The 15299-nt window shown below is 36.9% G+C and overlaps 3 protein-coding genes and 1 pseudogene across 3 annotated transcripts in view; 1 reads left to right on the top strand and 3 right to left on the bottom strand.

The window, feature by feature from the left end:
- Nucleotides 727–3119, top strand: LOC104755214. Its single transcript, XM_010477559.2, has 2 exons — nt 727–1654; nt 2003–3119. Exons 1-2 carry the CDS (start codon nt 1026–1028, stop codon nt 2757–2759), a joined length of 1386 nt encoding a protein of 461 aa, XP_010475861.1. The 5' UTR covers nt 727–1025; the 3' UTR covers nt 2760–3119.
- On the bottom strand, nt 5049–7829 carry LOC104755212 (annotated as a pseudogene).
- LOC104755211 (amino acid permease 8-like) lies at nt 9187–12530 on the bottom strand. Its single transcript, XM_010477558.1, has 6 exons — nt 12111–12530; nt 11736–11829; nt 11424–11638; nt 10908–11050; nt 10496–10723; nt 9187–9713 (listed from the first exon to the last, which is right to left on the bottom strand). The coding sequence occupies exons 1-6, from the start codon at nt 12412–12414 to the stop codon at nt 9288–9290; spliced, it is 1410 nt and encodes a 469-aa protein (XP_010475860.1). The 5' UTR covers nt 12415–12530; the 3' UTR covers nt 9187–9287.
- The window catches only part of LOC104755210 (amino acid permease 8), a 2942-nt gene continuing 1655 nt past the window's right edge, over nt 14013–15299 (bottom strand). The window contains exons 4-6 of the mRNA XM_010477557.2: nt 15002–15144; nt 14601–14828; nt 14013–14511 (exon numbers count right to left, since the gene is read on the bottom strand). Of these exons, the coding sequence (XP_010475859.1) occupies nt 14086–14511; nt 14601–14828; nt 15002–15144 (797 nt within the window). The 3' untranslated portion in view covers nt 14013–14085. The remainder of the gene's footprint in view (nt 14512–14600; nt 14829–15001; nt 15145–15299) is intronic.

Raw genomic sequence — 15299 nt, 5'->3', positions numbered from 1 at the left:
AAAAAAAAAAAAAAAAAGAAACGTGAGTTCCGCATAGAGGCGTAAAGATTCCCCCGATTAATAACAACACACAGCTGCGTGCGTACGTACACGTAAGCACGAAGGATAATTTGGTAATTTTCAAGAAGTGGAGCCCTATATGTTTTGTGTGGTTGGTCACTGATCAGGTGGTAACAGAGAGAGAGAGAAAATATATAAAAAAAAAAAAAATAGACGTCAACCTCTCTCCGACCTGGCACTTCTTTGCCAGTCTGTTCCCAGCTGTGCTCCAATGTCTTCTTTTCTTTTCTCTACCCCCCCTCAACTAACTCTTTATTTCGTATTTTGCCCTTTTATGATTCGTACATACATATATTATCGTCACATTAACAGCAAAGTTACCCAATCCTTATGGTTTAGCCACATTTAGGCTACTTAACAAAATAAAACATTTTTAGCAGACAACCTTTTCTAATTTTATTCCTTTTAATATATATCAAACTCTCTGCAAACATTAAACATATTACGAAAACTGTCTCATTTGATCTTTTATATTTGTGTAACTGTCATATATTCCAAACGTTAACCGGGAAAGTAACTTAACCGGCTATATGAAACATCAGTGAATTAGGGGGGTTAAACAACTAAATAAAAAGATTTGGTACAATTCTTAAAGTTCTGATAAACTAAAAGACGTAATGAACAATTCTAAGAAAATATAAGGAGAAACAAAGGAGGGAATGCAAAAATGGGAAAGAAATGTAATAAGTGTTTCCACTTAAAAACCATACACACACAGAGAGGACGAAGAAGACGACTACTTCCTCTAATGGTTAGGTCGTGAATAATAATCATCCCCAAGCGCGGCGACTTTGAAAACGCTGCGTTTTATCGTCGTCACCTCCTTTTTTTCTTCCCTTTCGCCTAAAATTCTCCAAAATCGTCATCGTCGTCGTCTCCAGAACTGTTCCTGCCATTAATGTCGTCGCTCTTCCTAAACCCCTAGCTCGCATTCTCTTCTCTCTTTCTCTCTTGTTGCGATCGAAATGGATCCATGTCCGTTCATCCGTCTCACGATCGGGAATCTAGCTTTGAAAGTTCCGTTAGCGGCGAAGACGACGAGCTCCGTCGTCCACCCTTCGTCTTCTCCTTGCTTCTGTAAAATCAAACTCAAAAACTTCCCGCCGCAAACCGCCGCAATCCCGTACATTCCTCTGGAAACAACTCAGTTCCCGGAGATCCAAACCCTAGCCGCCACTTTCCACCTCAGTAGCTCCGATATCGAACGGTTAGCTTCCAGATCTATCTTCGCCTCTAAGCCTTGCCTTAAGATTTTGATCTACACGGGAAGAGCCGGAGCTGCTTGCGGTGTACACTCCGGTCGTCTCCTGGCGAAAGTCTCCGTACCGTTGGATCTATCCGGTACGCAATCGAAACCGTGCGTCGTCTTCCACAACGGATGGATATCAGTAGGAAAAGGAGCTGGGAAATCTTCGTCGTCGGCTCAGTTTCACCTGAATGTGAAGGCGGAGCCTGATCCTAGATTCGTTTTTCAGTTCGACGGTGAACCTGAATGTAGTCCTCAAGTCGTTCAGATTCAAGGCAATATCCGTCAACCGGTTTTCACATGCAAATTCAGTTTCCGGCACACCGGTGATCGTACTCAGAGATCAAGGTCAGTTTTAAAATCCAATCAAATCAATTTCAATTTTTCTCACCTTAATTCTCGGAAATTAGGTACCGTTTAAAAAAAATAAAAATTCCTAATTATGTTCGTTTCCCGAGGAATCAAATCTGAATAACGCTTTAATAAGATCCAACGCCATAGATTAATCCCAGTCCTTGGTTTTAATATCTTTGCTTAGTACAAACTTTACTCTTATGATATTTAATTTAACCACTTTTTTTATTCTTAGTATATAAACTTTACTCTTATGATATTTAACCACTTTTTACTCTTTTAGTATATGGTTAGATATTAATAATTATAAGTTGATTAAATGATATTTTTTTGCTAAATTAGATCGTTGCCGACGGACACAAGTGTTTCACGGAGCTGGCTAAACTCGTTTGGGAGCGAGAGAGAACGTCCAGGGAAAGAGAGAAAAGGATGGTCAATAACGGTCCATGACTTGTCTGGTTCGCCGGTGGCCATGGCGTCAATAGTAACTCCGTTCGTTGCATCTCCTGGAAGCGATCGTGTGAGTAGGTCAAACCCGGGGTCGTGGCTCATCTTACGTCCTGGAGATTGTACCTGGAGACCGTGGGGGAGACTTGAGGCATGGCGGGAACGAGGTGGAGCTACTGATGGTCTTGGGTACAGGTTTGAACTCATCCCAGACGGATCTAGCGGGGCAGGGATCGTGCTTGCGGAGTCAACCATAAGTTCTCACAAAGGTGGGAAGTTTTCGATAGAGTTGGGATCGTCGTCTTCATCGTCGCCAACAGGTGGAGTGAACCGATCGAGAAGCCGTAGAGGTGGGAGCGGAGGAAGTGGTGGTGGAGCATCGCCGGCGAATAGTCCGAGAGGAGGGAGTGGTGATTATGGATACGGGTTGTGGCCGTGGAACGTGTACAAAGGGTTTGTGATGTCAGCAAGTGTGGAAGGTGAAGGAAAATGTAGTAAGCCTTGTGTAGAGGTTAGTGTGCAGCACGTTAGCTGTATGGAAGATGCGGCTGCTTACGTGGCGCTCTCTGCAGCCATTGATCTTAGTATGGATGCTTGCAGATTGTTTAATCAACGGATGAGGAAAGAGCTTTGCCATGAGTCGTTGAGCTGAAGCAAAAGATAAGAATTTTCAATTTTTGGTTTTTTTTTATTATTTCTGGAATCTTTAGAGTCACGAAATAGCCTTTGGGAGTAATTTTTCTTTTTTTGAAAAAAAAAACTTCCGGTAAGGCACTAACAAAATAGGTTGTACATAGTGAGTTTCTCTCTATTTTGGTGTCTGTGTGGGTTCGTATTGGGTGTTTTTTTTTTCATTGGGTTTGGGTTCTACGAGTGAGGTTCTTGATCACTCTTGTTTTGCCTTTGATTTGATTATGTAAGTGTATAAATTAGAAAATTCCAGTTTAGGATCTCTTGATGTAACAAAACACATGAGATTGTTGCTTGATTTGCTTTGACTCCCCCCCATTTATCTGTTGGATGTTCAATGTTTGTGGTGGGACTGAAGTCAATTAACTATAGTTGGTCTGAAATCAAGTTAGTTACAAACTGTGCTTGTATTAGTGGTTGAGAAGATGAACAAGGACTATTGCAAAAATGTGTGTGCTACAACTGCATTTAAACCTGTTTGACTGTTCTTCTTTATCCAAAATTGTGAGGTCATTGAATGCTTTGGTTCGAACTTCATTGAAAAAAATTCCTCTATTGGTTATCTACATAAATAACTAAATAGTTTAAGAGGTATTTGGAACAGCAAATTGAACAAGCGACTATGACTGACTAGGACTGTGAAGACGAACCACCAGAATTACCGGATGGCGTCTCTTGGCTATAGTTAGTTAACCGCAAGGCAATTGTTTTGGTTAAACGAATGCTACTGAATTGGTTTCTTAGCGGTTATGATGGTACCCCATCAAGTGACTTACGACCCACAAAACCTTGAAAAGGACTTGGTAAACAAGTTGCAGAGTAAGGAAGAAGCACATAAATGCATTTGAGTGAATAGAGAAAGCTAGTAAGAAACGTTAGAAAGGACCAAACTTGCCTTGATCCTCTCTATTAGTCTATTTGCCCAACTCCTTTCAATACATAAGATGNGAAAAAAAAAACTTCCGGTAAGGCACTAACAAAATAGGTTGTACATAGTGAGTTTCTCTCTATTTTGGTGTCTGTGTGGGTTCGTATTGGGTGTTTTTTTTTTCATTGGGTTTGGGTTCTACGAGTGAGGTTCTTGATCACTCTTGTTTTGCCTTTGATTTGATTATGTAAGTGTATAAATTAGAAAATTCCAGTTTAGGATCTCTTGATGTAACAAAACACATGAGATTGTTGCTTGATTTGCTTTGACTCCCCCCCATTTATCTGTTGGATGTTCAATGTTTGTGGTGGGACTGAAGTCAATTAACTATAGTTGGTCTGAAATCAAGTTAGTTACAAACTGTGCTTGTATTAGTGGTTGAGAAGATGAACAAGGACTATTGCAAAAATGTGTGTGCTACAACTGCATTTAAACCTGTTTGACTGTTCTTCTTTATCCAAAATTGTGAGGTCATTGAATGCTTTGGTTCGAACTTCATTGAAAAAAATTCCTCTATTGGTTATCTACATAAATAACTAAATAGTTTAAGAGGTATTTGGAACAGCAAATTGAACAAGCGACTATGACTGACTAGGACTGTGAAGACGAACCACCAGAATTACCGGATGGCGTCTCTTGGCTATAGTTAGTTAACCGCAAGGCAATTGTTTTGGTTAAACGAATGCTACTGAATTGGTTTCTTAGCGGTTATGATGGTACCCCATCAAGTGACTTACGACCCACAAAACCTTGAAAAGGACTTGGTAAACAAGTTGCAGAGTAAGGAAGAAGCACATAAATGCATTTGAGTGAATAGAGAAAGCTAGTAAGAAACGTTAGAAAGGACCAAACTTGCCTTGATCCTCTCTATTAGTCTATTTGCCCAACTCCTTTCAATACATAAGATGTGATAGCAACTTATGTGGGACACACCAAGCCAAATAAATGACACAATTTGTGTGCGTCTCTTTTCAACATTTCCCCGACAATTCTATTAAGGAATCATATAAAAATAATAACTCGAAATTGACATAACCACACTAATTTGGGAAGCTGAAATCTATCTTCTTCAAACTATTATCACTTTCGCAACCTATTTTGCTATCTCTTCCAGACAACGAAACACTTGTACCTGTCTCTCTACAGTTGTGTGGCTAGCTTATCCAATTATTGATATATATGGTCAGTGAGGCGTGTTACAGTCATAGACTCATGTTTTTGGGTCTGGCTCAGACAAGCTTTAGCTTTATGAGCAACCAATACAATATCTCATGGGACTCACTCCAACATCCACTGTGAATACTAATTGTAGTCTTAAAAAAAAGATAAAAAGCAATTACATAAATTTTCATATTACTAATAGATCAATTAGCATTCTGAATTTTTAACATAGCCGAGAACAGAGCGTCAGAACATTATTTGGATAAATACTAAATATTTAGCTCGAAATAAATCTCACAGAATTCACATAGATCACAAGTCACTAGTTAATATTCTTGAAGGGCTTGTATGCCTTAACACTACGTATTAAGCCAATGATGGATCCTGTAGCGGCAAGGCACGAGACGATCAAGCAAACCACTACGAGGAGGTTCAAGGCCAACCATCTAGGAGAATACTTCTTAACCTTTGTCTGTGCAATGTGCATTGACACCGGAAAATAAACTGTGAGTGGCCAGAACGCGAATGCCCCAAGCAAACCCAAGATAGAATTGAAGAATGGGAATATCATTGCTACAATTGTTGTCATAATCACATAGCATGTCCTCCAAACCAGTCTGAAGAGGTTGACACGACATTTTCCTAACAAAGGTATGTTTGACGAGTATTCTTTGTTGATGAAATTGCTTTGAGGCCACTTCTTTCTGCAGTTGCTCTCAACAAACTGGAAAAACGGCTGCCCGTACACCTAATAATATAGGGATAAAACAAGAAAAAAAAAAAACAGAGTATTTTTAGAGAACTAATGAACATGGGAAATTATAAAATGCTAGACACTTATTTTGTTAGTGAATTATATATACCTGATAGGCACCGATGAGATGGAGAGCAATGCAAGCATTGGCAAAGTCGACGAGCCAATAAGGATCGTAAAAACCAAAGTCGGTAAGGAAGTCACCAGGGGCTTTGTTCCCGAATGCAGCATATCCGAAGCAACCACATAAGATGTAGAAAACTGTTGTGGTTGAGATTCCGGCAAGACTTGCTCGTTTCATCACTTTGTTCTCTGGTGGGCTTGATTTCAATGTGTCCTAAAAACAATTAAAAAAAAAAAAAAAAAAAAAAAGACTTAATTGAGCATCAATAGATCCATACTCCTGACCAAAATTAAAAATGCAATTTTAAAAAAAAAAACAAAAAAAAAAAGCAATACTGAATATAAGATAGAAGGCATGCCTGAATCTCAATGAGAATAGTGGTAAAAGCGTATGAAAAGGCCATGTCTCCAATCGCTTGAAACATTCTCCACACTTTTTCAGACGAAGTTACGTCCACACTGTGCCTGTCAACTCTGTCTTACCAACCTTGCCACCTTTCATATTATATACCATTTTCACGGTTAGTGTCCACTTTGAAGAATCATATATATTGCTTAGACACTAATATCTGAAATGTTTTAACAATATAAAGAAAGGAAAATGTACTTGCTACTTTGGCGATGGCTAGGCCTATTCCAATAGACGCATAAGAGAAGGACATGACCGCAGCTATGATGGAGAGGAAAGAGAGTTCATGAAAATTAGGAATCTGACTCAGAATAATCTGGACGCCCCCAAATGCCGCCATGTAAGGATAATTCGATGGAGAACATTTCGCTGATTTTCCCTTGTCATGATAACAATTTGATTTCCCAATCGCTCTAACGAAAAAAAAAAAAAAAAAGACATCAACCAAAGCCTTTTTAGTATTTTATCCACAACATGTTTGTAACCATCACAAAATAAAATAATCAGAAGCCTGTGACTTACACTAAGCTTATGGAGGCAGTGATGGTGTAACCAATAGTAACCCCAACGAGATTCACGTACTGTGCCAGTCCACATAGCTGAACCTTTTTACCACCTGTCAAAGTTTTCAATCTCTTAATTAAATCATCTTTTGGGGTCTTCTGGCAAAGTTTTTAAACATCCCACATTTCAATTCAAAATTCTTTGGAGGGTCAGCAATCGAATTTATTGATAACATTTTTTAATTGAATTGAATATGTAACCAATCCTACAGAATACAGATAGTCCATAAAATTTATTAACTAATTTATGAAAGAATTAATATTTTCGTAGTTCTTTTTCCTTTTTGTAGTTTTTGACAATCAATTTATATCTTCCCAAGAAGAGAATGCACACTAAATAATAAAACGTAAATCATTTCTTTTTTCAACAACAATAATGTTCTGTAAGAAAAGAAAAAATGTTGAAATGAGTCAGTTACTATAGATTTCAAAATTTCAACTTAGCATTAAATATGTTTAGATAAGATTTTTTTTTTTTTTTTTTTAATTTTGTGTGACAGAAATGGAAGAGAATCAAAAACATCTTTAAGTCTAATTATGCAAAATCTAAATGATATCAAATGAACAAAATCATTGTTCATCAGAAAATAGTGTATATGAACTGAATAATCTGCGATAAAGACACAAAAATGATTTTTTTTAAGAGTTATTGATATAAAAACATACCAAGGTAAGCTCGGACAACGTCCATGTAATTATAGTTGCGAGTTCCGGTGATGGGGTCTGGCGAACGGTAACAGTCGGCGAGAAAGGTGGACGTGTAGTAAGTAATACCGGCGAAAGTAACCAAAATGATGGTTCCTGCCACCCAACCAAGCTGTGCTAGAGCCCAAGCCAACGACAGCACCCCGGAGCCTATCACCGCCGTGATTATGTGCGCACTCGCCGTCAAAAATGTTCCCGTTCTCTTCTCTCGACCATCGTCGTCGACGCCTTTCACGGCAGTGTCACCAAACTCAACCGCCGAAGGATTATGGTATGTGTTCATCATTGTGGATGAGAGGAACCAATAACTAAACCAGAGGAAGAGAGAGAGAGGAGAGAAGAGTTATTGACAGAGGTCGTCGTCTTAGAGTCTTCCCCACATGCACGTAATTACAAATCTATATATACACACAAATATCGATGTTTATATGGAAATAGCATCTTTGTATGTTGAACTTTATATTTTGTTTTTGAGAATCTTATTTTTTGGGGGATTTATTTCTATGTAATGATATTGAATTTTTGAATATTTTGGTTGGTAATGTTTAATTTCTATTGCTTATTTTGGAAACCTTGATTACTAGCTGACTAGCTGTAAAGTGTGAATACTGATTTCAAACAAAAAAATCTGGTCCGTAGGTTTAAAAAGGGATAAACTACATTAATGAATAATGACAATAATCAAAATAAGGTAACTGATTAAAATTAGATGACTAAAACAGAGGAATTATATCCTTCATATCTTGGCTTATTTGCCTAGCTGTACCCTCTCTTCTATTCTATCATATAGTATGCTCTTTTATCTTTTCGTCATCCCTTCTGATCAATTAATCATCACATACACATGACGCATTAATCTGATATGTAATAATTAATCTTTAATAATTGAGTTACTTACCACTATAAGTATGTTGTAGCAGCTATATTATGCACATTTACATGTTTCATATGTTAATTAACGGTTTACAAAACATGTAAACCACGGGATTTCACTAATGTCAATAATGTACCTTTTTTTAGGGTAGTTCTTAATTATCGTTTCTTTCATTCTAATCTCATAATCCGTAATTTGTGTCACAATTAATGGTTATATTTTGTCGTCCTAATAAATATGGGTTTTGACCAGCATTATCCTGAAATTCTAGTTTATTATCTATAAATATATCCACAATATATATATTCCACCTATTTCATATGCTAACTATATCCACAAGAAAAGATTCCCCCATCTATTTTCAAAACCTGCAAATATATTTGTTTCCAATTCCCGAGACAGACATCAGATATCTAAGACTAAAACGTCACATAACACACGATTAAAGTACGGTAGTTGACAAGCCGTTGATGAAAAACTTGTATGTCATCAGGCACCAAATAGCGAGAACATGTTACACGTTCTCAAAAAACCTTATATATAAAGTGGCGTAGCTAAAATCTTACGATGATTTTATCGATACAGTACAAGTAAATGGGCCACGTGAATCGGCCCAAATAAATCAACGTCATCACAAGTGTATTTTGCCTTGAAAATACTCAATCGAAACCTTGTTCCTCACTCTTCGTCGCTCCATCTTTCTTTCTTGTGTTTTCTTCTCTCTGGTGTTTCGGATTCGACAATAAACGAGGTCTGTAAATGTTGATTTAACAGTCTCAATCTACCTCTCCTAATGCTTATTTGATAGTATTTGATTTATGTTCAAGATTAAAGGCTAACCTTTCCCAATTTTGATTGTATTGCCGTAAAACTGTAAAGTTCAAATTTTGGAACACTATATTAACTATTTTTTTCTTGAAATAAGTGATTATCAGTTCTGAGTTCTTACAAACACATACAAGATCATAGGTCACTAATTTACATTGCGAAAAGGCTTGTAGGCCTTGACACTACTTATCAAACCCACGATGGATCCCAGTGCGGCTAGGAGCGAAACAATCAAACAAAGCAATACAAGAAGTTCCAGCCCCATCCATCTAAGAGAATACTTCTTAACCTTTGTCTGCGCAATGTGCATTGCCACCGGAAAATAAACTGTGAGTGGCCAGAACGCGCATGACCCGATCAAACCCAAGATTGCATTGAAAAAGGGGAATATCATAGCTACAACTGTTGTCAAAATCACATACGCTGTCCTCCACAATAGTCTGAAAAGGTTGATGCGACATTTTCCAATCAATGGTATACTCATCGAATGTTCACTGGTGATGAATTTGCTCTCTGGCCACTTTTTGTTGCATTTCTTTTCAACAAACTGGAAAATTGGTTGCGCAAACACCTGTCCATAATATAAAGATTAGGCATCAATGGTTTGCATTCTTCTTTAGATTTACTTACAATCTTGAAAATAGTGAGTGCTGGCTATACCTGATATGCGGCAACTAGGTGGAGAACAATGCATGCATTGGCAAAATCGACGAGCCAGTAAGGATCGTAAAACCCAAACTCGGTGAGGAGGTCACCAGGGGCTTTGTTTCCGAACGCAGCATATCCCATGCAACCACATAAGATGTAGAAAGCAGTTGTGGTTGAGACTCCGGCAAGGCTTGCTTTTTTCATGACTTTGTTCTCTGGTGGGCTTGATTTTAATGTATCCTATATATATACCACATAAAACACACACACTAAAGTTATCATTAATGAAAGTGATATGGTTCAATAAAGATAAACTTGTTGAAAAGAAACAAATATATCTTCTTGTGCAGAAGAAAGTAATAATAGGTTTTTGTATCTGCCAGTGGTGACAAAACCAACGTCTAAATGAAATATATATACATGCCTGAATCTCAACGAGAACAATGGAATAAGAATATGAGAATGCAATGTCTCCAACGGCTTGAAACGATCTCCACAGTTTGTCAGACGCAGTTACGTCCACTCCAACTACCGTGCCCGTCAGCGCCGTCTTACCAACCTTCCCACCTTCAATATATGTAATTATGNCAAACTGGAAAATTGGTTGCGCAAACACCTGTCCATAATATAAAGATTAGGCATCAATGGTTTGCATTCTTCTTTAGATTTACTTACAATCTTGAAAATAGTGAGTGCTGGCTATACCTGATATGCGGCAACTAGGTGGAGAACAATGCATGCATTGGCAAAATCGACGAGCCAGTAAGGATCGTAAAACCCAAACTCGGTGAGGAGGTCACCAGGGGCTTTGTTTCCGAACGCAGCATATCCCATGCAACCACATAAGATGTAGAAAGCAGTTGTGGTTGAGACTCCGGCAAGGCTTGCTTTTTTCATGACTTTGTTCTCTGGTGGGCTTGATTTTAATGTATCCTATATATATACCACATAAAACACACACACTAAAGTTATCATTAATGAAAGTGATATGGTTCAATAAAGATAAACTTGTTGAAAAGAAACAAATATATCTTCTTGTGCAGAAGAAAGTAATAATAGGTTTTTGTATCTGCCAGTGGTGACAAAACCAACGTCTAAATGAAATATATATACATGCCTGAATCTCAACGAGAACAATGGAATAAGAATATGAGAATGCAATGTCTCCAACGGCTTGAAACGATCTCCACAGTTTGTCAGACGCAGTTACGTCCACTCCAACTACCGTGCCCGTCAGCGCCGTCTTACCAACCTTCCCACCTTCAATATATGTAATTATGTATATCATACCGCTTTCGCCATTAGTTTGAAGATTCAATATGTTACGTTTGCAAAAAATTTGAGAATACTAATCAATGAATTAGGCATGTATTTAGAAGAATTTCAAACAAAACAAACTTAATAAAAAAAAAATATGTCAAACAATTAAGTAAGTTTTCGTCGATATTTTTATATACAAAGACGTCTATCATGATGCACAACTTGTGTATCGGAACAAGAACTCAAGTTTGAAGTTTTTTTGTTTCCTTTAAAATTAAAATTAGTATATATACAAATCAGACTCCTAAATATAGTTTGAGACAGCTTTACATATAATTTGAAAGAAATAATAAGATAGGGAGAGAAAATGTACTGATCACTTTGGCAATGGATAGGCCGATTCCGATAGAGGCATAACAGAAGGACATAACCGTGGCGATTATGGAGAGGAAAGAGAGTTGGTGAAAATTAGGGATCTGGCTGAGCAGAATCTGGACGACCCCAAAAGCTGCCATGGATGGATAATTTGACGAGGAACATTTCGCACCATGTCCCTTATTATGATAACAATTTGCTTTTCCGATCGCTCTAGCCAACACAAAAACACCTTTAGTAATTAAGTAGTAACCAACTTAACCATCACAAAATAATCGAAATAGAATAAGAAGCTGCGACTGCGACTTACACTAAGCTTATGGAGGCAGTGATGGTGTAACCAACGGTGATCCCTACGAGACTTGCGTACTGTGCCAGTCCATATAACTGCACTTTCCTGCCACCTGTCATTTTAAAATACTTATCAAATTATTCCTCTATTTCTCAAACATCTATAGCAAATACATATACAAAGTACAATCTATAAGTCTCGGTACGGGATGCATGTAATGGATTTAGTTCCGATCCTTGATACTTTTATGAAGAAAAATCAAAAATAAATATGAAGGATCATGTAATAAAATCTGAAATCTTAAACAAAAAACAGATAAATTTTCACAAAATAAATAAAACTCTTTTAAATTATATTTTTGAGGTTAAGAAGAGAGCCTTTTAAGACATATACCAAGGTAAGCTCGGACAACGCCCATGTAAGTATAATTCCGTGTCCCCGGGACGTCGTCGGCGTCGGGAGATCGGTAACAGTCGGCAAGCATGGTGGATGTGTAGTAGTTGATGATGGCAAAAGTGACCAAAATAACGGTTCCTGCAAGCCAACCAAGCTGTGCTATTGCCCAAGACAAAGACAACACACCGGAACCTACAACCGCCGTGATTATGTGCGCACTCGCCGTCACTAACGTACCCGTTCTCTTTTCCCGACCATCGTCATCGAATCTATCCCCGGAAACGTCACCGGACTCAACCATCGAGGTATATTATGCTCTGTGTCGATTTTGTGAGAAAGGAAGCAGAGAGAAGAATAAATGACATTTATATATAATACCAACTCAGCACCCACCTACACGGCTACACAGCTACACTAGTCAATGCTTTGGTCTAATTTTGTTCTTCTTCTGCTTTATTTTATTTTATATTTCCTTTGTCAACTCTTTTTCTTGTTTTCAACGTCTCAAAGTAAATCTAGTGGAATCATATGAGTATAACTCATTTATTATTACATCTATCTATGGATTAATTCATTACATATATCATCTATTCCACTTGTTCCTCTCGTATTGGCTGGTCAAAGATTAGATAAGGATTTTCCTCCAAAATTAAAATTAAATATTATTTTTTAGAATCTAAGTATATTTACAAGATTCAGTTGACAAAAATAAAAATAAAATAAAATGTAAAAGGAAAAGAAGATGTAATAATAATACCGATCTAGCGCAAAAACAAAAGAACCAAAAAAGAAAAAACAAAAGAACACATAAAGTAATTGGTGTCGTCGTATGAACATTCATGCTTTACCCGACAAAACTAACTAAAAAAAAAGAGTTTGAAGAAAAAAAATCCTCGAATCCCTCAAAAAAAAAAAACACTTTAATTGTCCCCTACTGTACCAATATACTCCCTCGGTTTCATAATACTCCCTATGTATCAGAATATTTGATTTTTTAAGATTTTCACTAGGATTAAGAAAATAATTAATGTCATCCAAACAATACAAATGATTAACCCAAAACAATAAATGATGTATATAACCGTGTGTTTTTTTTTTTATGCTTAGAACAAATAGATTGATTTAATAGTTTATTTATAGTAAAAGCAAAATCATTAAATAGTTAGTTGATTTTGAAAATAAGAATGCATTAAATACTCTAGAAAATCAAATATTCTGATACAAGAAAAAATCCTAAAACATCAAGTATTCTGATACAGAGGGAGTATAAGATATTTAGAGAATTATTTTTGTTTCATAATATATGATATTTCTAACTTTCTATACAACTTTTAGCTAAGATTCTGCTCGTGAGCGTAATGGTATAAGCCTGCCTGACTGTGAGACCGACTGGTCAATTAATTTTATACTCCCTCCGTTTCAAAATATAAGATGTTTTGGAGAAGTTTGTTGTTTCATAATATAGGATGTTTTCAAATTTCAATGCAACTTTTAAATTAGTTTAGTATTTTATATTATGCAGTATTGTTTCTTATTGGTTGAACTTGTTAAAAGTAAAAACTTATTAATCTGCGTGTTTTGCTTAAAACATCCTATATTTTGAAACGGAGGGAGTATTTTATATTATGCAGTCTTGATTATGATTGATTAAACTTTTTAAATATTACTTTTTTTTAATATACGTATTGCTACTAAAACATCATATATTTTAAAACAGAGGGAGTATCATAATCTGTAATAAACGAGGTCTGTAAATGTTGATTTAACAGTCTCAATCTACCTCTCCTAATGCTTATCTGATAGTAGTTGATTTATGTTCAAGATTAAAGGCTAAGCTTCCCCAATTTTGATTGTATTGCAGTAAAAGTGTAAAACTGTAGAGTTCAAATTTTGGAACACTATATTAACTATTTTTTTCTTGAAATAAGTAATTATCAGTTATGAGTACAAACACATACAAGATCATAGGTCACTAATTTACATTGCTAAAAGGCTTGTAGGCCTTGACACTACTTATCAAGCCCACGATGGATCCCAGTGCGGCTAGGAGCGAAACAATCAAGCAAACCACTACGAGGAGGTTCAAGGCCAACCATCTAGGAGAATACTTCTTAACCTTTGTCTGCGCAATGTGCATTGCCACCGGAAAATAAACTGTAAGTGGCCAGAACGCGCATGACCCGATCAAACCCAAGATTGCATTGAAGAAGGGGAATATCATTGCTACAACTGTTGTCAAAATCACATAGGCTGTCCTCCACCATAGTCTGAAAAGGTTGATGCGACATTTTCCAATCAATGGTATACTCATCGAATGTTCACTGGTGATGAATTTGCTCTCTGGCCACTTTTTGTTGCATTTATTCTCAACAAACTGGAAAATTGGTTGCGCAAACACCTGTCCATAATATAAAGATTAGGCTTCAATGGTTTGCATTCTTCTTTAGATTTACTTACAATCTTGAATATAGTGAGTGGTGGCTATACCTGATATGCGGCAACTAGGTGGAGAACAATGCATGCATTGGCAAAATCGACGAGCCAGTAAGGTTCGTAAAAACCAAAGTCAGTAAGGAGGTCACCAGGGGCTCTGTTTCCGAACGCAGCATATCCCATGCAACCACATAAGATGTAGAAAGCAGTTGTGGTTGAGACTCCGGCAAGGCTTGCTTTTTTCATGACTTTGTTCTCTGGTGGGCTTGATTTCAATGTATCCTATATATATACCACATAGAACACACACACACTAAAGTTATCTTTAATGAAAGTGATATTGTTCAATAAAGATAAATTTGTTGATAAGAAACAAATATTTCTTCTTTTGCGGAAGAAAGTAAAATAGGTTTTTGGTAAACTGACAACCAAGGTCTAAAATGAAATATACATGCCTGAATCTCAACGAGAATAATGGAATAAGAATATGAGAATGCAATGTCTCCAACGGCTTGAAACGATCTCCACAGTTTGTCAGACGCAGTTACGTCCACCCCAACTACCGTGCCCGTCAGCGCCGTCTTACCAACCTTCCCACCTTCCATATATATATCATACCGCTTTCGCCATTAGTTTGAAGATTCAATATGTTACGTTTGCAAAAAAAATTGAGAATACTAATCAATGAATTAGGCATGGATTGAGAAGATTTTCTAACTAAAGAAACTTAAAAAAAAAAAAAAAAAAAAATTG

The sequence above is a fragment of the Camelina sativa genome, chromosome 17, assembly GCF_000633955.1.
Source record: "Camelina sativa cultivar DH55 chromosome 17, Cs, whole genome shotgun sequence".
Taxonomy (NCBI): domain Eukaryota; kingdom Viridiplantae; phylum Streptophyta; class Magnoliopsida; order Brassicales; family Brassicaceae; genus Camelina; species Camelina sativa.
This window is presented reverse-complemented; position numbering and strand designations above follow the sequence as displayed.

Excerpts from the sequence above, each read along its gene's own strand:
- LOC104755214 (XM_010477559.2), top strand. The coding sequence starts at position 1,026 with ATGGATCCATGTCCGTTCATCCGTCTCACGATCGGGAATCTAGCTTTG. Across the intron at positions 1,655-2,002 it reads GATCGTACTCAGAGATCAAG|ATCGTTGCCGACGGACACAA; the intron begins GTCAGTTTTAAA and ends TTGCTAAATTAG.
- LOC104755211 (XM_010477558.1), bottom strand. The coding sequence starts at position 12,414 with ATGGTTGAGTCCGGTGACGTTTCCGGGGATAGATTCGATGACGATGGT. Across the intron at positions 11,830-12,110 it reads CGTTGTCCGAGCTTACCTTG|GTGGCAGGAAAGTGCAGTTA; the intron begins GTATATGTCTTA and ends TTAAAATGACAG. Across the intron at positions 11,639-11,735 it reads ACTGCCTCCATAAGCTTAGT|AGCGATCGGAAAAGCAAATT; the intron begins GTAAGTCGCAGT and ends TGTGTTGGCTAG.